Below are 21,237 nucleotides of genomic sequence, written 5' to 3' on the forward strand. Positions count from 1 at the left end.
TTAAGGATAAGGAAAGAGTATTGAATGCAGTCAGGGAGAGAAAAAAAGATTACTTATAAGGCAAACCCCATGAGGCTATCAGCAGACTTTTCAGAAGAAACTTTACAGGCCAGAAGGCATAAAACATTTAATGTACTGATAGAGAAGGACCGTCAACCAAGAATCCTCTATCTAGCAAGATTATCATTCAAATTTGAAGGTGAGATTATACATTTCCCAGATAAAGGCTGAAGGAATTTATGACCACTAAACCAGCATTACAGAATATGTTAAAGGGACTTTTTCAGACAGAAATGTTCTTAAGCCTAATAGTTTTCACAGTGAAAATAAACCCACAGTAAATGTAGTAGACCAATTACTTATCAAGCAATGAAATTAAAACAAAAGTAGTAAAACCAGCTATACACAAAAATGCAGATTATGACATCTAATACATAAAGTGTACAGGAGGAAGGAGAAAAAAGAAGTACTTTTAGAGTGTGTTTAAAATAGAGAGATCAACTCTTAATATAGACTGTTATTTAGTTAGGAAGCTATCCATGAACCTTATGGTAACCACAAACCCAAAGCCTATAACAGATACAAAAAAAATTTAAAAAGAGAAATCTAATGACAACACTAAAGAAAACCACCAAATAACAAGAGAAGAGTATAGGAGAGGAAGAAAGGAACAGAGATGAACTACAAAAACAATGAGAAAACAATTAATAAAATGACAATAAGTACATACTTATCAATAATTACTTTAAATGTAAATGGACTGAATGCACCAATCAAAAGACAGAGAGTGGCAGAATGGATAAAAATACAAGACCCATCTATATACTGTCTACAAGAGACTCAATCCATACCCAGAGACATACAAAGACTGAAAGTGAAGGGATGGAAAAAGATATTTCCTCCAATTAATAGGGAGAAAAAGTAGGAGTAATAGTACCTAGACAAAATAGACTTCAAAACAAAGAAAATAGCAAGAGACAAAGGACATTACGCACTGATAAAGGGATCAGTCCAACAAGAGTATATAACCATTATAAATATCTATGCACCCACCATAAGAACACCCAAGTATGTAAAACAGATACTAACAGAATTAAAGGAGGAAACAGATAGGAATTCATTCATTTTAGGAGACTTTAACACAACATTTACATCAAAAGACAGATCAATCAGACAGAAAATTAATAAGGAAACAGATGCACTCAACAACATAGTAGATCAAATGAATTTAACAGATATCCACAGAATACTCCACCCAAAAGCAGCAGGATACACATTTTCTTCAAGTGTATATGGAATGTTCTCCAGAATAGATCACATACTACAAAAAGAACCTCAATAAATTAAAAAAGATTGAAATTGTATCAAGCAACATCTCAGACCGCAATGGTATGAAACTACAAATAAATTACACAAATAAAACAAAAAAGCCCACAAACATGTGGAGGCTAAACAACATGCTTCTAAATAATCAGTGGATCAATGACCAAATCAAAACAGAAATCAAGCAACACATGGAGACAAATAAAAACCAGTAATACAACAGTCCAAAAGTTGTGGGTGCTGCAAAAGCAGTTCTAAGTGGGAAGTACATGTCAACACAGGCCTACTTCAAGAAACAAGAACAATCCCAAATAAAAAGTCTAAACTCACAATTAAAGAAATTAGAAAAACAACAAATTAAAGTCAAAGTTAATAGAAGGAGGGAAATAATAAAGATCAGAGCACAGACTTGATAATGGGGGAATCTAGTCACTACAATGTTGCTCATGTAATAGTATATTAATGATACCAAAATAAAAAAATATATAACAAATGCCAAAAAAAAAAAATCAGAGCAGAGATAAATAAAATAGAGGAGAATGAAACAATAGGAAAAAAATCAGCAAGACCAAAAGCTGGTTCATCAGCATATGAATATAGACAAACCCCTACCTAGACTTACAGAGGAAAAAACAGAGTATACAAATAAGCAAAATCAGAAACAAAAATGGAAGTCACAGTGGGTATGACAGAAATACAAAGAATTATTAGAGAATACCATGAAAAATTATATGCCAATAAATTGGACAACCTAGAAGAAATGGACAACTTCCTAGAAAAATACAGCCTTCCAAGGTTGACCCAGGAAGAAACAAAATCTGAACCAACCAATTACTATCAATGAAACTGAACTGGTAATCAAAAAACTCCTAAGAAACAAAATTTCATAACCAGATAGCTTCACAGCTGAAGTCTACTAAACATTTAAAGAAGAGCTAATACCAATCCTTCTTAAAGTACTCAAATTTGGAAAAGGAGGGCATACTTCCAATCTCTTCTATAAGGCCAGCATCACTCTAATACAAAAATCAGGCAAAGATACTACAAAAAAAGAAAATTTTAGACCAATATCTCTGATGAACATAGATGCAAAAATCTTCAACAAAATATTAGCAAACTGAATTCAAAAATAGGATCAAAAGGATCATCTATCATGACCAAGTGGGATTTATTCCAGTGATGCAAGGATGGTATAACATTCATAAATCAATCAATATCAGGCACTACATTAACAAACAGAAGGATAAAAACCACATGATCACCTTAATAGATGCCTGACAAAATTCAACCTCCATTCATGATAAAAACCCACAAAAAGATGCATATACACGGTATGTGCCTCAACATAATAAAGGCCATATATGACAAACCCACAGCTAACATCATACTCAATGGCTAAAAGCTGAAAACTTTTCCTCTAAGATCGGGAACAAGACAAGGATGCCCACTCTCCCCACGTTTATTCAACATAATACTGGAGGTCCTAGCCATGGCAACACAAAGAGATAAAAGGCATCCAAATTGGTAAGAAAGAAGTTAAACTCACTATTTGCAGATGACATGATATTATACACAGAAAATCCTAAAGACTCAACCAAAAAACTATTAGAACTAATAACTGGATTCAGCAAAGTTACAGGATACAAAATTAATACACAGAAATCTGTTGCATTCCTATATACTAACAAAAAACTACCAGAAAGAGTAATCAGGAAAACAATTCCATTCACAACTGTATGAAGAAGAATAAAATACCTAGAATTAAATATAACCAAGGAGATGAACAACCTATACACTGCAAACTGTAAGGCACTCGTGAGAGAAATTAGAGAAGACACAAATCAATGGAAATCTATCTCTGCTCATGGATAGGAAGAATTAATATCGTCAAAATGGCCATCCTGCCCAAAGCAATTTACAGATTCAATGCAATCCCTATCAAACACCAACAGCATTTTTCAATGAACTACAGCAAGTAATCCTAAAATTCATATGGAAACACAAAAGACCCTGAATAACCAAAGCAATCCTGAGAAAGAACAAAGCTGGGGAGTTCACACACCCTAACTTCAAGCTATACTACAAAGCTACAGTAATCAAAACAGTATGGTGCTGGCAAGAACAGACCCATAGGTCAATAGGACAGAATAGAGAGCCCAGATAGATAACCCATGCATATATGGTCAATTAATACATGATAAAAGGATCATCCACCCATGATAAAGGAGCTGGGCATATACAATTCAAAAAGACAGGCTCTTCAATAACTGGTGTTGGGAAAACTGACAGGTACATGAAAGAGAATGAAACTGGATTACTGTCTATCTCTGTACACAAAAGTAAACTAGAAGTGGATTAAAGACCTAAATGTAAGACATGAAACCATAAAACTCTTAGAAGAAAACATGGGCAAAATCTCTTGAACATAAGCATGAGCAATTTTTTCCTGGACATATCTCCTCAGGCAAAGGAAACAAAATAAAAAATGAACAAGTGGGACCACAACAAACTAAAAAGCTTCTGCACAGCAAAGGACACTATCAGCGGAACAAAAAGGCAACCTACAGTATGGGAGAATACAAGCAATGATTTTGAAACACCTTCCTATGTTGATAGATAGTAACCGCACTAGTAGGGGGTGAGGATTTAATAATATGGGTAACTGTGGAACCACTGTGTGGTATACTTAAAACCAATATAAGATTGTATATGAACGATGCTTCAATGAAAAAAATGTCACTTGGGACTTTGGTTTATCTTGGAAGTCACAAAGCAACACCTTGGATTTCATCAGTTTCAGTCCTATTTTTAGAAGTACAGGGATACAAAAGAAGTTCATAATCTGGAGACATTTAAAATGGCTTTTGTAGTTTTTTTCAGAAAGGAAACAGGCTATCAAACTTCAGGACCATTGCAGCATCTTTTAAATAAGTAATAACTATTTTTTACAAAATGGTAACACTGCCAGTAACATCAGTGGAATTTCCTGGACAACTGAATTAGTAAACTTGTCAAAATAGGCATTTTCCTTCTCCTTTAAAATGTTACAATTGTCCAAGTAAAAATAAGGATGCAGTTTCTTTCTATATATTACTTACAGATTTCAATTATCTCAAAAAGCACAAATTGCAAGGACAAGCCTTTCTTTCCTTGTTTTTCTTTTAAAATCCTATGCTATACTGAAGTCCAAATTATACTAAGAAAGAAACAAGGGACATGGGTGAGTGGAGGTGAATTTTCAAGTATGAGTAACTTAAAGGATTTGTAGTTGTTTCATTTTTATTAGCATTGGTTTGTTGTTTTCTATATTTTAAGTTTCAATATATTTTGATTTTAAATAACTTTCAAAATTGACAATAGAATTTTCATGAAACATTAGATTTTGTTCTCATTTGTATCCATTTAAAGATTCACATTTTCATTTTAATACTTTTCTTTCAAAACATATCTCAAGAATAGGAAAAAAAAAGTCCAGTGGAAGGTTTTATTTATGTGGTAGAAAAACTGAAAAGGAGAGAAAATAAACACATTCTTCACAATTTCAGAGGTGAGAAAACCTACAATCTTCCAAGTGGTTCTGATCTCCCTCAAAATATTTGAAAACTGTGTATAAAGTTTTAGCCAGAGTAATCTTAACGTGCTCTGGGTCTTTTTAATTGTGTATTTCTCATAATATAGTGAAAGAATGATTTACTAATGTTGAACCTATTGATTACACTGACCCTAACAAACACTGGTCATTTTTCTGGTGAAAATATTTCAAAGCAATTATAGTCATTAATTTCTTGCATTTTCTTGTTATCTTCCTGATTTTACAGTTCCCCAACATAAAACTTCGGAAAACTAATTTATCGCGCCTTTCGAGAAATGGCATGATGGAGACCTGCTTGGTATAGACATTTAGAAATTGATGCTTTTAAGATTGAATTTGTTGCTAAGATTTTGTTGTTAAATCAAAACTTTTAAGTTTTCCCTTAAAATCTCCATGCTACTTCGCTTTAGCCCCACCGGATACTTGCTCTTCACCCCTTTCAGACCCTGTTAACTTGGCTCCCGCCGGCAGTTCCTGCGTCGTCGGTTACCCGCACCCGGTGTGAGGGGTGGGGCGGGGGGACGGGATGTGCTTCCGGCCTCCCCTCAACCCGACCCCGCGGCCAACCCTAGTTCCAGCCCTCCAGGGTAATCCGAGGCCTCTCCCCAGTCATCCCTAAATGGTGTTCCTTTGTTAGTTCATTCAGCAAATTATCTGTTCAATTTCACTTGGCTCTCGGCCTTCGAAAAACCCCTTCGTACCTTAATTTGCTGGAAGGTTGTGCTCGCCTTAATGACCCAGGAAGCCCGAGGAAAACGAATCTCCGCCAGGATTTAGAGAAAATACCGAGTGATTTACCGAATGCCGTCCCTCCGAGCCCCGAGCGGCAGGGAGCATTAGGCCACCTCCCTTTCATCTCTCACTGACGCCCAAGAAATCGTTAATGTCAAATAGCGACGACGACTATATTCTTGTTCTTGCTTCCGGGCCAGCTTTATGCCACGTTCTTCCACACCATGAGGCGCTACCCTCTCCCTAATCCAGCGGGTCGCGGCCGGGAAATCCCAAACCAAAGGCAGGGCGGGGCCTGAGCGCAGGCCTCAAGAACAGACGCTTATCGAGAATCTCGTGCGGGTGTGGCGGCCCAGGATGTCTCTGCAGGATTTTTCCCGCGCGTCTGGAGGCGTGGTCCCCAGACCGCAGAGCAGAACTACAACTCCCAGCACCGTAGCTGCCCGGACTTCCGGAAGCTAAACCCAGGCGGGGAGGAAGCCGAAGCCGCCGAGACCCAGCCAAGAAGTCGGCTGTTCCTTTAGCAGAAAAAGGGGGGTGGGAAGGGTTATAAGGCTAACCTGTTAATTTGCCACCATGAACGTGGTTTTTGCTGTGAAGCAGTACATTTCCAAAATGATAGAGGATAGCGGGCCAGGTATGAAAGTACTTCTCATGGATAAGGAGACGGTGAGTTTGCCTTCGCTCAGTATTTGTGAGGGAACCTTCCCTCCCTTACAATAGCTGGTTCCTGTCTACTGTAGGATTTAGTATCCTTTAATGATTTTTAAACGAAGGTCCGTTCTGTGTGGAACTAAAAGGTTGTGTCAAGCTTGCCCAGTAGGTTTTCTGTTTAAAATGGCTCCAACCACTGCCAAAGGTTTCTTGTACCCGGAACATTTATTGGAATCAGAAATCCTATTGTAAATGTCTCTGCCAAGAAATTAGATGCACTTGGAAGACTTGGGGGTGATTCTGTTTCTTTCCGCTCAGAGTTGTTTTAAAAAATATGTATATAACTTGATAATGGGGGGAATCTAGTAACCACAATGTTGCTCATGTAATTGTATATTAATGATACCAAACACACACACACACACACACACACACACACACACACACATATATACATATATAAGTAATGTTATTACATATGTTAGTGTTTAAGCTATCCTTCTAAAGTATTAATGGAAAAAAATTTAAGTCTTAGGTATTGCTGCTTGTTATTATTTCTGGACGCATAATATGAGTTAATTTTTCTTTGCAGACTGGCATAGTGAGTATGGTATACACACAATCAGAGATTCTTCAGAAGGAAGTGTACCTTTTTGAACGTATCGATTCTCAAAATCGAGAGATCATGAAACACCTGAAAACTATTTGTTTTCTTCGACCTACGAAGGTACTACATAAATTGAGCTGCCATCTGCCCAGACAAATACAAAACGCTGACCTGAAAGCATTAAGAAGGCAAAATAAAATTGTGTTTTCATCATTTGTGGCACCATAATTATCCCGGTTTATCAGAGTTGTAACCTTTGACTCTTCTCCTTTCTGCATTTCAGTTCATTCCTTACAGCCAGTTTTTTCCTTACAGGTTCTCAGATACTTCCAAGGCTACTAATTACCCTAACGGAGATATGTATTACTTTATTCCTGGATTAACCTCCATACCTATCACACTGAGCAGCATTGCCACCATTAGTCTCTTATACGTATATATTTACATCACTGTCTTTAATCTATATCATTTTATTCACACCTATGCTCAGGAACCTATAATGGCTTCAATAATTAAATCTGTATTTAGCAGCCCAGTCCTCAAAGCCTTCCTTTAACTGATCTGGTCTGCCCTTGTGTGTCCAACCTCCTATGTCCTGCCGCTGCTCCTCCTCTGCAGCCAAGGAGGCCTTTTTGTCATCCCTCTACATACCCATCCCTGTCCTCTATTTGTTTGTTCTCTTCCCCTAATTAAAGTTCATCATCTTCTAAATCTAGCTTGAGTTCTCCTTTAAAAATCCTTTACTATTTCAGTCTTGTTTTGTGTATTCTCCTGCTTTATATTCACGTTCTTCAACTCCAGTGTACTCTTTCACCATGCTTGTACATTATATACTTTCCAAACTACAAATCTGGTCATGTCATCACTGCTTAGAATCTTTTAAAAACTTCTCATTGCTTTTATGATAAAGACAAAACTCCTTAATTGTGACCAGTAAGGCCCTGTTGAATGTCTGGTTCCTACCATTTCTATAGGCTTATTCAAACCATTCCCCCTTTTGCTCTTAGCCACACTAATCTTTGAGTCTACTGTATTCTGTCATGCCACAGGACCTTTGCACAGGTTTCCTCTGCCTGGAATTTCTTCTGTTCTTTAAGTAAATCTTCCCCAACCTTGCTGACCAGGTCAAACCCCCTCTTACAAGCACTGACTCTCCCTATTGCTTGTCATGGTTAAGGTTTTATATGGTATATGTGATTAGAATCTGTCTTACCTACAAGCAGTAAGCTCCATAAGAGCAGAGATAGTGTCTATTTTTTCACACTATTGTTTTCCCAATGTGTGTCACATCATGGATATTAAATAAGTAGTTCCCAAATTAATGAATACACTAATTAATAGTAGTTTTCAGTTGTTTCACATTTGTAGCCCTTAGTCAAGAAATTATAGTTCTGAGTTCCTAGAGACCATCTATTCCATCATTTCCTAACATTTTTATTATAGAATCTTTCATAGATACTAATATACCATCTCAAACTCTGAATGTATTCTTAAAAAATTTTCCCTCCAAAAAAAAAAATTTTTCCCTTAAGATTATATTGTAAAGTTAAAGTTAATTTTTTAATTTAAATGACAGTTTTTAAAACCTTTTCCCCATTTAATAAGCTATGTACATTGCTTATATTTTAATTCTGTAAGGAAATTATAATTTTTTACTTTAAAAATGATATTTTACATCACATAGTTTAGGGACCAAATTTATATTGAAATTTAACCATGTGTTACAGTATTAAAAGTAAATAAGACCTGCACTGTGATTTTATGTACTTGGAGTTTTTATGTTTTGACTATATGGAAGTGAACTGTTTGCTTTTACTTTTAAGTTTCATATTTTATTTTAAAATAATATAATTACAGGAAATATCTTAGCCTGCTGTTAGCAAATACTGCACAAACATTACAGTTGTTCAGTCTTAGGACCCAGTAAGTTAAAAGCCAAGTGAATATAATTATATTTTCTATTAAATGTTGGTTTTTAAAAGACTAGACACATTTTGATATTCAATATACAACTTTTGATCAGATGAATCCAATTTATAGACAAGCAGCTTGAGGCAAAGTCACAAAATTATTATCACTTTTATGTTATATTTCAACACTAGTGTCCTTTATATTTTTTCCTCTTAATTTGGCCAGGGTAGAATAGCTAGTTATGTTATTTATGATTCCTAATCATTATATTTCATGTATTTCTTTCACTTCCAGCCCTTACCACCTGCCTCACATACACATACTTAATCTAGACCTCAGCATATAGTAGACTCTCAGTAAATACTTAAATATATCAGTGGGTGATTTTATTACTTTTTCACTTAAACAATTCTTCCCATATTTTCTTTGTTTGTTCTTTCTTTTCCAGGAGAATGTGGATTATCTGATTCAGGAGCTCCGAAGACCCAAATACGGTATATATTTTATTTGTAAGTATGTTATTTTACATATACAATCACATAACTGTATCCTCACTAATATGTTCTATCGGGAACTGCATATCATCAATAAGTTACTGAATCCATCACTATAAGAATCTGTATTTTTAATGTCCTTTCAAAAATTTTTAAAGTCTTATGACCAACATTTTATTTCAGAGAACTAAATGTGATTTCCATTCATCGGTTCATCACTGATCACTTAGGTAAAAAAATTTTTAATTTTACTTTGCCTTTCACAAGTCTTTGGTCTAATTTCACATCCAGCCTTCCCAAAAAAGGCAAGTATATACTTACTCCTGTTTTATACTTTTATGAACTGAAGCATAGACACTGACTTATTTATTTGGAGGGAGGATATACTTGAGTTTGTTGGGAAAATAAGGATATACTTTACATACCAGATGAAAACATTCTACTTACCTTAATGAACCAAACCAAGGAGGTGAAAAATCTGTTCTCTGAAAACTTTAAGGCACTCATGAGAGAAATTAAAGAAGACACAAATCAATGGAAATCTATTCCATGTTCATGGATAGGAAGAATTAATATTGTCAAAATGGCCATTCTGCCCAAAGCAATTTACAGATTCAATGCAATCCCTATCAAAACACCAACAGCATTTTTCAATGAACTATAGCAAGTAATCCTAAAACTCATATGGAACCACAAAAGACCCTGAATAACCAAAGCAATCCTGAGAAAGAAGAACAAAGCTGGGGGATTTATGCTCCCTGATTTCAAGCTATACTACAAAGCTACATTAATCAAAATAGTATGGTACTGGTACAAGAACAGATCCACAGAACAGAATAGAGAGCCCAGATATAAACCCATGCATATATGGTCAATTAATGTATGATAAAGGAGCCATGAATATACAATAGGGAAAGAAAGTCCCTTCAATAACTGGTGTTGGAAAAACTGGACAGGTACATGAAAGAGAATGAAACTGGATTACTGTCTAGCTCAAAAGTAAATTTGAAATGGATTAAAGACCTAAATGTAAGACATGAAACCATAAAACTCTTAGAGGAAAACATAGGTAAAAATCTCTTGAACATAAGCATGAGCAATTTTTTCCTGGACATACCTCCTCAGGCAAGGGAGACAAAATAAAAAATGAACAAGTGGGACTACATCAAACTAAAAAGCTTCTGCACAGCAAAGGACACCATCTGCAGAACAAAAAGGCAACCTACAGTATGGGAGAATACATTCATAAATAATTTATCCAATAAGGGGTTAACATCCAAAATATATAAAGAACTAATACATGCCTCAGCACTAAAAAACAAATAACCCATTAAAAAATGAACAGAGGACCTGAATAGACATTTTTCAAAGGAGAAATACAGATGGCCAACAGCACATGAAAGATACTTCATACCACTAATCATCAGGGAAATGCAGATCAAACAACAATGATATATCACCTCACAACAGTCAGAATTGCCACTATATAAAAACAAGAAATAACAAGTGTTGGGGAGGATGTGGAAAACAGGGAACCCTCCTACACTGTTGGTGGGAATTAAATTGGTGCTATGGAAAGCAGTATGGAGTTTCCTCCAAAAACTAAAATAGAAATACCATATGACCCAGTAACTCCACCCCTAGGAATTTACCCAAAGAAAATGAAATTTCTGATTTGAAAAGATACGTGCGCCCCTGTGATTATCGCTGCAGTATTTATAATAGCTAAGATATGGAAACAAGTGTCCCATCAATAGATGAATGAATAAAGAAGATTATTTGGCCATAAAAAGGTAAATCCTGTCATTTGCAACAACATGGATGGTCCTAGAGTGTATTTGCTAAGTGAAATAAGCCAGGCCAAGAAAGACAAATACCATATGATTTCACTGACTTGTGGAAGTTAAAAACAAAACAAAACAAAATGAACAAAATAGCAGTACTCATAGACACCAACAAGTGACTGGTGGTTGCCATGGTGGAGGAGTTGGGGTAGATGGTTGGGGAGAGTGAGGGGGATAAAGGGGCACATAGATTCTCAATCATAATATAAGTTGGTCACAGGGATGGTAGTAGAGCATGGAGAATATAGCCAATGATTTTGTTACATCTTCTGATGTTGACAGACAGTAACCACACTAGTGGGGGTGAGAATTTAATAATATAGGTAACTGTTAAGCCACTGTGTTGTATACTTGAAGTCAATATAAGATTGTATATCAAGTGATACTTCAATTTAAAAAAATTCTACTTTGCTACCTTATGTAATACTTGAAAGTACAAATCATCAGGTAGGTATCTCTTATGTGCCTGAGGGTTGTTTTTTGTGGGGCCTGGGGAATGCAGAGGCCTAGAAATAAACTAGGTTTGTTGTTACTATACAATTTATATGGATTTTTTTTTTAAGTGATACATTTCTCCTTTGGAAGTTACATCCATTCTCCTCTAGATGTCATTATGGATCTTTATAGGACTAGTATAGTTTATTTGGTACCATTTCTAAAAACAAGGCCAAAATACTCAGTTATGTAGGACGTTTGAGAAGTTTTAAAGTTTACTTGGAGGCTTTGGAGTTTCAGCATTTAGACTGTAGTCTAAAACATACATACTTTCTTCAGTATATACTGCAATTTAATAATTGTACCAAAAATTAACATTCATGATAAGACTTTGTATTTTATAGAGAACTTTCTCCTATATTATTTTATTCAGCCTTTAACAATAACCCCAAGAGATAAAATAGGCAATTTTATTAGTTTCTGTCATCCTAGGTTTTTTTGTTGTTTTGGGTTGGGGAAGGGGAGACTTTTTTTTTTTTCTTGGCTAATAGTCAAAGGTTTTCCCTTAAAATTAAATTTTTTATTTTGAGGTAATTGTAGATCGACCTACAGTTGTAAGAAATAATACAGAGATCCTATATATCCTTTATCCAGTTTTCCCCAATGTAACATCTTACATAACTATAGTGTCATATCACGTGTGGGATATTGACATTGATACAGTCAGGATACAAAACATTTCCATCTCCACAGGGATCCCTCACATTGCACATCCACTTGCCTCCCACCCAAACCCCCTCATTAATCCCTGGCAACCACTAATCTGTTCTCAATTTCTGTAATTTTGTCATTTAAGAAAAGTGTATAAATGGAATCATACATTATGTAACCTTTTGGGATTGGCTTTTTTCTCTTAGCATAATTCTATAAATTCATCCATATTGTATGTATCAGTAGTTGGTTCCTTTGTATTACTACGTAGTATTCCACAGTATGGATATACCACAATTTATTTATCCATTGAAGGACATCTGAGTTCTTTCCAGTTTGAGCTACTACAAATAAAGCTGTTATAAACATTTGTGTACAGGTTTTTGTATGAACTTAAACCTTCATTTCTCTGAAATAAGTAATGTCCAGGAGGGGAATTGCTGGGTCACATGGTAGTTGCATGTTTAGTGTTTTAAGAAACCGCTAAACATTTTCTAGAGTAACTATCCCATCTTACATTTCCACCCACCATCCCAACCCCTCCCCCATGGTAACCACCAGTCACTTCTCAGTGTCTGTGAGTCTACTGCTGTTTTGCTCACTTCATTTTGTTTTGTTTTTAGATTCCACAAATAGGTGAAATCATATGATATTTGTCTTTCTCCAACTGTCTTATTTCACTGAGCATAATACCCTCTAGGTCCATCCATGTTGTTGCAAATGGCAGGATTTTTCTTTTTTAAGGCTGATTCATATTCTATTATGTGGTATCTGTGTACCACATCTTCTTTATTCATTCATCTATTGATGGACACTTTGGTTGCTTCCATATCTTGGCTATTGTAAATGATGTGGTGATAAACATAGGGTGCATTTTTCTTTTAAAATCAGGGATTTTGTTTTCTTTGGGTAAATTCCTAGAAGTGGAATTACTGGGTCATATGATATTTCTACTTTCAGTTTGTTGAGGAGGTTCCACATTGCCTTCCATAGTGGCTGTACCAGTTTACATTCCCGTCAACACTGTAAGTGGGTTCCCTTTTCTCCACATCCTCGCCAATGCTTGTTATTTCTTATCTTTTGGATAGTGGCCATTCTAACTGGTGTGAGGTGATAACTCATTGTGGTTTTAATTTGCATTTCCCTGATGATTAGCAATGAGGAGCATTTTTCATGTGCCTGTTGGCCACCTGCATTTTTTTGGAAAAATGTCTGTTCGGGTCTTACGCTCATTTTTTTGTCATGTTATTTGTTTTTTTTTTGCTGTTGAGTCATATGAATTATTTATATATTTTGAATGTTAACCCCTTATCAGATAAATCATTAATGAATATATTCTCCCATATTATAGATCACCTTTTTGTTCTGTTGATGGTGTCCTTTGCTTACAGAAGCTTTTTAGTTTGATGTAGTCCCAGGGACTCATTTTTTAAAAATAACATTATTACACCTAAATAATGACAAATAATTCTGGTTTTCAAATATTCATTCAGCATTGAAGTTTCAGATTCTCTCATCTTTTTTTTCCCACCGTTTCTTTGTTTGAATCAGGATTGTAGTGAAGTCCACACTCTGCTATTGGTTGATACATTGTTTCTTTAATTTTCTATAGGTTCCATTCCTCCCTCTTTTCTCTCTCTCTCCTGTGCAATTTATTTATTAAAGAAACTCCATTTTCTGTTAAAGTTTCCCACAGCCTGGATTCTGTTGATTGCCCCCCCATGGGGTAGTTTAACATGTACTTTGCAGTTCAAAATGTCCCTCTATCCTCTAGGTCCTGTAAATTGGTATTTGGATATAGACGTTAATTAGATTCAGATTTTATTTCTTTTTGGCAAGAATACTTCATAGGTAGTGTTGTGTGCTTCCATTGTCTCTTCTTGTGATATTAGCTGTGATTGTTGCTCAATGCATAGTCCATCTAGTAATTCATTAGAGGCTGAAAAAAATGATGACATTTTAATTTTATCATAATTATTCCTTTGTTTTTAGCTGAGATATTTCTACAAAGAGAAATATTCCCTCATCTATTACTTGGTTATCTGGTGATACAGTTTGTATGTAAAAAGATAATTTTCCTTTATTTGCTATTTTCAGTATAATGACTTGGTTCCCTAGCATCCTCTTACAATGCTGGTCTTTTTTTTTTTTTTTAGCATTATTATTATAAATTTATAAATTTGAACATTTGGGCAACTTCAAATTCGAATTTGAATGTATTTGACTTTGACATATACCACAATGTATACTAAACTTCATTTGCCACTAGACTTTAACTGATGATTTCCTTTGAGACAACCACAATTCATATGTCTGTTTCAGATTTCAGTAATGTGATCAGCAAGAGTGATGTGAAGTCATTAGCTGAAGCTGATGAACAGGAAGTTGTGGCTGAGGTTCAGGTAAATATATTGGTCCTTTAACACATCTGTCTATTGTCCCTCTTTAAAGATTTGAGTCTAAAAATAAGGAAGGTGCTGTCTCAAAAAAATGTGCACTGCACCAGACTATATTCGTATTTAGAAAGTTTGAAAGATGTATCAAATTGGACGGAACAGAATTAAAGGAGTCAGTGGGAATAAGGAGATAGACTGACACTGGATCCTAATGGATGAGTAGGAAAGGTCTCACAGGTTTGGGGACAGAGTCAGATATGTCCTACACTAGTTTTAATGAGCCACAGTACAAGAATGTTAGACAAGACTATGTCCAGGAGAGAATATGAAGTAAATGATGTGAATGAGGTTTGTGAAAGTTCTGTTTGTGCTTATCTTGCTTTGGGAGGTAATAAGCACACTTTCATCATTAGGTTAAAACTTGGAAACCCCTAAAAGTTTATTATGTATACCATATAATACATCACATTAAACATCTTGTTACATATAATTTTCCTTCTTAAGCACTTATCACAGACTCTTGAATGTGTTTATCACCTAAGTGAAGAATATTGTTTTCAGGGCAGCAAAGAAACAAGTTTTGAATTTTCAGAAGGATGTGCTAGGTCAGTCATATTTACCTTCATGAGAATATCCTGAACAGCAAAGTTCTTTTTCACCTACTGAGTGTAACATTGTATATTCTATAGCAGTGTTTATTTTTACTAATTGATAAATGTGCACAGAGGTCCCCAGAAATATATGTATACTTCTACAACTCATGTTTTTTGTTTTTTTTAAGATTATCACTGCTGTTTTATGATTTTATTCTCCCATGTTAACTGTTGTTACTCAGTTGTTAACTGTTCAATTTTTGTATCTCTTTTACATCTGTATTTCCTCAATTTTTATTATATCACATGGTCATATATCATATACTATACAAAAATATTACTGCATGATACAGTTGGAGTTTGTGGAATGACTGATCTTGGTGTGCTTCGTTTGCAGGAATTTTATGGTGATTACATTGCCGTGAATCCACATTTGTTTTCCCTCAATATTTTGGGTTGCTGCCAGGTATGGAAGGAGAGTTATATTTAAGAAGTTTATTTGTCAAGTGGTAATTCAGCAAGTAATTGGACCTGTACAAAAAAATTCAAATATTTTCTCTGCATATACGTTTTTAACAAAAAGGGTCGAAATTGGGATCCCGCCCAGCTATCCAGAACAACTCAAGGACTGACAGCTCTCCTTTTATCTTTGAAGAAATGTCCCATGATTCGTTATCAGCTTTCATCAGAGGCAGCAAAGAGACTTGCAGAATGTGTTAAGGTATGGCATTCCCTATCGCCAGTTCTAAAACATTAAAACCATTCATTTCCTCATCATATTTCAGAAACTAAAGGAATATTTTATCTATGACCAAGGAGATGGTGTGTTAGGTTTACTGGCAAAGAGGTAGGTGTTTGTAATTTAAAACCAAAAGCAACAAATTAGAGCTAAGATTCTTAGGTTTAACCCAAGAAACATTTGTAAACTGTTTAACTTCTTATGATCCAATTAAACCAGTTGTAAAGAGAGTTTCAGATCCTAACCTCTTCAACAGGATGCTACTAAACTTTTCTAGCTTTTGAACCCTTTTATGAAAGCCTATGAAAGTGCAAGGAACTATTGTTAAATGTGGTTTTTATGTATTAATTTCTTATTTATGTCATTTCTCTCTGTAACTATCTGGTCAACCAAACCATATTCTCTCTCATCCACAGCAAGTAATAACTAAAGAATATGAACTGTTTGAATTCCGGCGAACTGAGGTTCCTCCATTGCTACTTATTTTAGATCGCTGCGATGATGCCATCACCCCATTGCTAAACCAGGTACAGAAGGATGATTTCAAGTAGTATTTGTCAAAATGAAGATGTGGAAATAAACAGCATGGTCCATTTATTTGCCTCCTTATTTTCGGCTATTCTTGTTTTTGCCTTGTATTTTCTGCTATTGTGTTATCACTATTCTTTAGCCACAGTCATCTTTGACTCTTTCTTCTGCCTCATCCTTCCTGTCTCTTCCTGCCACCATCTCCACCCCTCATATCAGGGCAACTTCTAAGTTCTATAGATTCTACTTTTCCAGTGTTTGTTTACTCTTTTTCATTCTTAGTGCTATTACTTTGGTATAAACCATAATCTTTTGTAGGAATATGGAAATAGTCAACTACTCTATTCCCCACTTTAAATTTCTCCCGCTCTGATATATTTCAAAGACCAACATTGTCAAATTACTTTTCCTAAAGCCCAGTTCTGATCTTATTATTCCTGGCTTAATAATCTTCATTGGTTCCCATTTACCTGCTTAAATACAGACTCCTGAACTTGGCTTCCTAGAGACGTCACAATATAGGCCCAAACTTATGTATAAAACCTATAGCTCATTACTGTGCAGGGATGCCACACAGTTTCCTGCTATCATTTCTATTCATGTTGTGACCTCTGTCTAAACCCTGAAATGTTTGGAATACCTTCTTTTCCCACCATCACCTATCAAAATTCTTCCCCTTTAAAACCAATCAAAACATTTTAAAGCCTTTATTCTATCAGTCAGCCATGTTCTTTTTTCCCTAAAATTATACTGTAGAAGTTTGTGTCTCTCATGTCTTGAGCTGCATTTTCCATGTTGTACCTTTGTTTTCACACTCTCCTAGGTTATATACATTCCTTCAAGGCAGACTGGGTCTTACCAGTGTTGGCTGTTCTGCAAGTACAAGCACAGTGCCCTGCACATAGTAATACTTTATTAACAGTGATTTTGAATTTGTAGGGAAAGGCACAGTCTGTATTTCAGTTTCTTCCCAGATGATAATAATGTTAATGCTAGGGAAACTCTGTAGCTCTGAAATGCAACTTCTCTGTGATTATGATAGCTTTATGCTCTAAAATTCAAAATAATATATGTTCACTAAAGAAATTTTGATAATATAAAAAAGTAGAAAGAAAAATGATTGCTTATAATTCTGTTTGCCAAAGAAAAGCAACCATTTGTTCAACAAATTTCACTGAGAGCCTACTATGTGCCAGGTACTATATTAAGTATTGGAGCTAAAAGGTTAAAAGATACAATTTCTGCTCCCAAAGAGTTCGTGGTCCAATGCAGAGATAATTAAACAGTTTTATTTATAGAGTAAGCGCTAATGGCAGAAACATGCACAGAGTGCTATGGGAGCATAAAATGTTTTGTTTTACTTGTGTTAAGTGCCCTAATGAAACTTGCTTTTTCAAGGATGCATCTGGATAATATTTTGGAAATGAAGCAACTTCTTTTATAACCTCTTAAATTATTTCTTAATAAACCTACATGGTTTAAGATGAAGTATTCATATGTAAGTATTTCTAGCATTTCGATTCTAGATTATGAGGGTAAATTACTGGAAAATACTTCGTTTTATCTAATGGGGTATCATTTAAAGTAACTCATTCTCCATAAACGGTAAGAAGGCAAAATTTGGGGTTTCTCTTCTCCATTTTTAATGTTCACATTTTTATTTTTATTTTTCATATTATTATTATTTTATTTATTTATTATTTGTTTTTTTGAGAGGGCATCTCTCATATTTATTGATCAAATGGTTGTTAACAACAATAAAATTCTGTATAGGGGACTCAATGCACAATCATTAATCAACCCCAAGCCTAATTCTCAACAGTCTCTAATCTTCTGAAGCATAACGAACAAGTTCTTACATGGTGAACAAGTTCTTACATAGTGAATAAGTTCTTACATGGTGAACAGTGCAAGGGCAGTCATCACAGAAACTTTCAGTTTTGATCACACATCATGAACTATAAACAAGTCAGATATGATTATTCTTTTGATTTTTATACTTGATTTATATGTGAATCCCACATTTCTCCCTTATTATTATTATTTTTAATAAAATGCTGAAGTGGTAGGTAGATGCAAGATAAAGGTAGAAAACATAATTTAGTGCTGTAAGTGCGCAAATGTAGATGATCAGGTCTGTGCCTATAGACTAAGTATTAATCCAAGCTAGACAAGGGCAACAAAACATCCACAGATGCAGAAGATTTCTCTCATAAAGTTCACATTTTTTAAGACTGAAAACCAATCCTTCATAATTCACTTTAAGTAAAAATATAAAATAAAATAGGTTCAGAGGCAGGCTTCTGAATATGTGTGTTTTAGTTAAATGGTAAGGTTTTTTTCTGATAATATTAGTGTTCCTAGGATAAATATAGCACCACTCAAATCTGTAAGAACACACTTTTTATGCTGCAGAAAACCACAGAAGCATACAGGAAATGGTACAGCTTGTAACTGCAGTACCAGTATAGCCCTATCTGTGAAGTAAAAAATATAGTCTTAATTCACAGGCAAAAATTGGAGCTGATGATAGATCTGATTTGTTTTCTATCAGGAATATTAATCTTGCTGCCCTTTTTCCAAAATTGTGAATTCTAAAATTACTTTGACTTTGGGATGTTTAGCCAATTAAAATGGCAATCTTAATGCTTAGTAAGCACAAAGTATTAATAAAATTTGAACTAAATAGAGACCTCCATGTAAAGAAGAGTAGTCACTAAGAATGTTAGAAGTTTTTGTTTTCCTGAACGTTTACTATTTCCATATTTTGTCAGTTACCAATATTTTTTTGTCATTGTTTTTCATTTAGTGGACATATCAAGCCATGGTACATGAACTGCTGGGCATAAACAACAATCGGATTGATCTTTCCAGAGTGCCGGGGATCAGTAAAGATTTAAGAGAGGTGGTCCTATCTGCTGAAAATGATGAATTCTATGCTAATGTAGGTGGTTTAAAATTTTTCTTCTTTGATTTTAGTTGCTTTTATGTAAAAAGGTCAATATTGACTTGTTAGAATGAGACTAGGAATGGGATTTCATGTGGAACGATGATAGAGACATCCTGTAGGTTAACTGCATTTCAAGGGAAGGCAGAAGGCTTGGATTCTGATCCTTTAGCAATATTTTTTTCATAGTAATCACAAACTTAGTTTTACACTTTTAAAATTAGAACTCAATTTATTTATTTCCCCCTTTCTGTAGCCCTTTGTGAGAATAATAATGGTGTTCATCACCAGTATCCTGGCCAGTGTCCAGATTTGGTAATTATAAAGGAATTTTCTTGCCATTCAATTCTAACTATATTCAGAATTCCTTTTCACTTCTTCTTTTAAACTGTCTGAAAGACAAACTCATTGATAATACTGTTTTCAACTTCCTTTTTTCACAGAATATGTACCTGAACTTTGCTGAGATTGGTAGTAATATAAAGAACCTAATGGAAGACTTTCAGAAGAAGAAACCTAAAGAACAGCAAAAACTAGAATCAATAGCAGACATGAAGGTAAATTGAACATGTTCATGGATGACTAACATGCAAGACTTTGGAACTATTCATGTAAGCAACATTTCTAGAATATTCTGGGTCTTATTTCTGCCTTGATTCATTTGGTTTGGTTTGAGATAATTTACTGTAGTGTTTTTCTTTAAGAAATAGGGTGAAAACTTCCTAATAAGCCATGTGCTTCTTTCCATTCTCCAGTTATATTTGGACTATTTAGAGATTCAGTCTACTGACATACACCAGTTCTTCTCTTGTTAAGCATAACAAAATGCCATGTGATTGGAAGTTATATATGTCTTAGCCTGGGCAGAAGAAAAACTCCCAATTTTTTTTCCTATCTTCATGAATGCCTGTCCTTGGTCAAGAAATAACAAAACCCCCAAATGATGTTTTCTTTCCCATGGTAGGCCTTTGTTGAGAATTACCCACAGTTCAAGAAGATGTCTGGGACTGTATCAAAGCATGTGACAGTTGTTGGAGAACTGTCTCGATTGGTCAGTGAGCGGAATCTGCTGGAGGTTTCGGAAGTTGAGCAAGAACTGGCCTGTCAAAATGACCATTCTAGTGCTCTCCAGGTACCTATTCAGTCCAATTTGATGAGCACCTACTATGTGTAAAGCACTGTGCCAGGCAGAGCAAGAGATACAAAGGCAAGTAATCCTCTTCACCAACATGGAATTTACAATCTAATGAGCTGAAACAAGAACACAAATATTATTTAAGATAATCATATGATAAGACTACAGAACAGTAATGTGCACTCCTAAAGGATTCAGGCAGTTAGTTGATTATTTAGGAGGCCATCCCAGACTACTAGAAAGAATACTAGACTAAAATAAGAAGATCTGGATTTTAGTGGTCAGTTTGCCACTTACTGGCTTTGTGACCTGGAGCTATTGGTTTAATCTGTGAGACAGTTTCCTCATTTGTGAAATGGGCATAATGATACTTATGTCACAGGATGTGTTAAGAAGATTTTAAAGACATATATTATCTAAGTTTTCTGTTATTGAACATCTACTTTTCATTCTACAAACACGAATGTTAGTTATATGTACATATTGCTCTAAGGATCTAGAGGTACAAAGATGAGTAAGATACCATCCTTTTCCTCAAAAGAACTCACACTGTAAAAGGGAAGAAAGAAATTTAAACTAGGAATTATAATACCATG

The 21,237-nt window shown here is 35.0% G+C and overlaps 1 protein-coding gene across 2 annotated transcripts in view; it reads left to right on the forward strand.

Moving 5' to 3' along the window:
* Positions 1-6,101: 6,101 nt before the first annotated feature.
* VPS45 (vacuolar protein sorting 45 homolog) overlaps positions 6,102-21,237 on the forward strand; it is a 116,857-nt gene continuing 101,721 nt past the window's right edge. For both annotated transcript variants that reach the window (XM_036905328.2, XM_036905329.2), the window contains exons 1-10: positions 6,102-6,316; positions 6,894-7,028; positions 9,268-9,328; positions 14,626-14,705; positions 15,690-15,758; positions 15,876-16,013; positions 16,448-16,558; positions 19,369-19,503; positions 19,950-20,063; positions 20,471-20,638. In XM_036905328.2, coding sequence (XP_036761223.1) covers positions 6,224-6,316; positions 6,894-7,028; positions 9,268-9,328; positions 14,626-14,705; positions 15,690-15,758; positions 15,876-16,013; positions 16,448-16,558; positions 19,369-19,503; positions 19,950-20,063; positions 20,471-20,638 — 1,104 coding nt within the window. In that variant the 5' untranslated portion in view covers positions 6,102-6,223. The remainder of the gene's footprint in view (positions 6,317-6,893; positions 7,029-9,267; positions 9,329-14,625; positions 14,706-15,689; positions 15,759-15,875; positions 16,014-16,447; positions 16,559-19,368; positions 19,504-19,949; positions 20,064-20,470; positions 20,639-21,237) is intronic.

The sequence above is a fragment of the Manis pentadactyla genome, chromosome 4, assembly GCF_030020395.1.
Source record: "Manis pentadactyla isolate mManPen7 chromosome 4, mManPen7.hap1, whole genome shotgun sequence".
Taxonomy (NCBI): Eukaryota; Metazoa; Chordata; class Mammalia; order Pholidota; family Manidae; genus Manis; species Manis pentadactyla.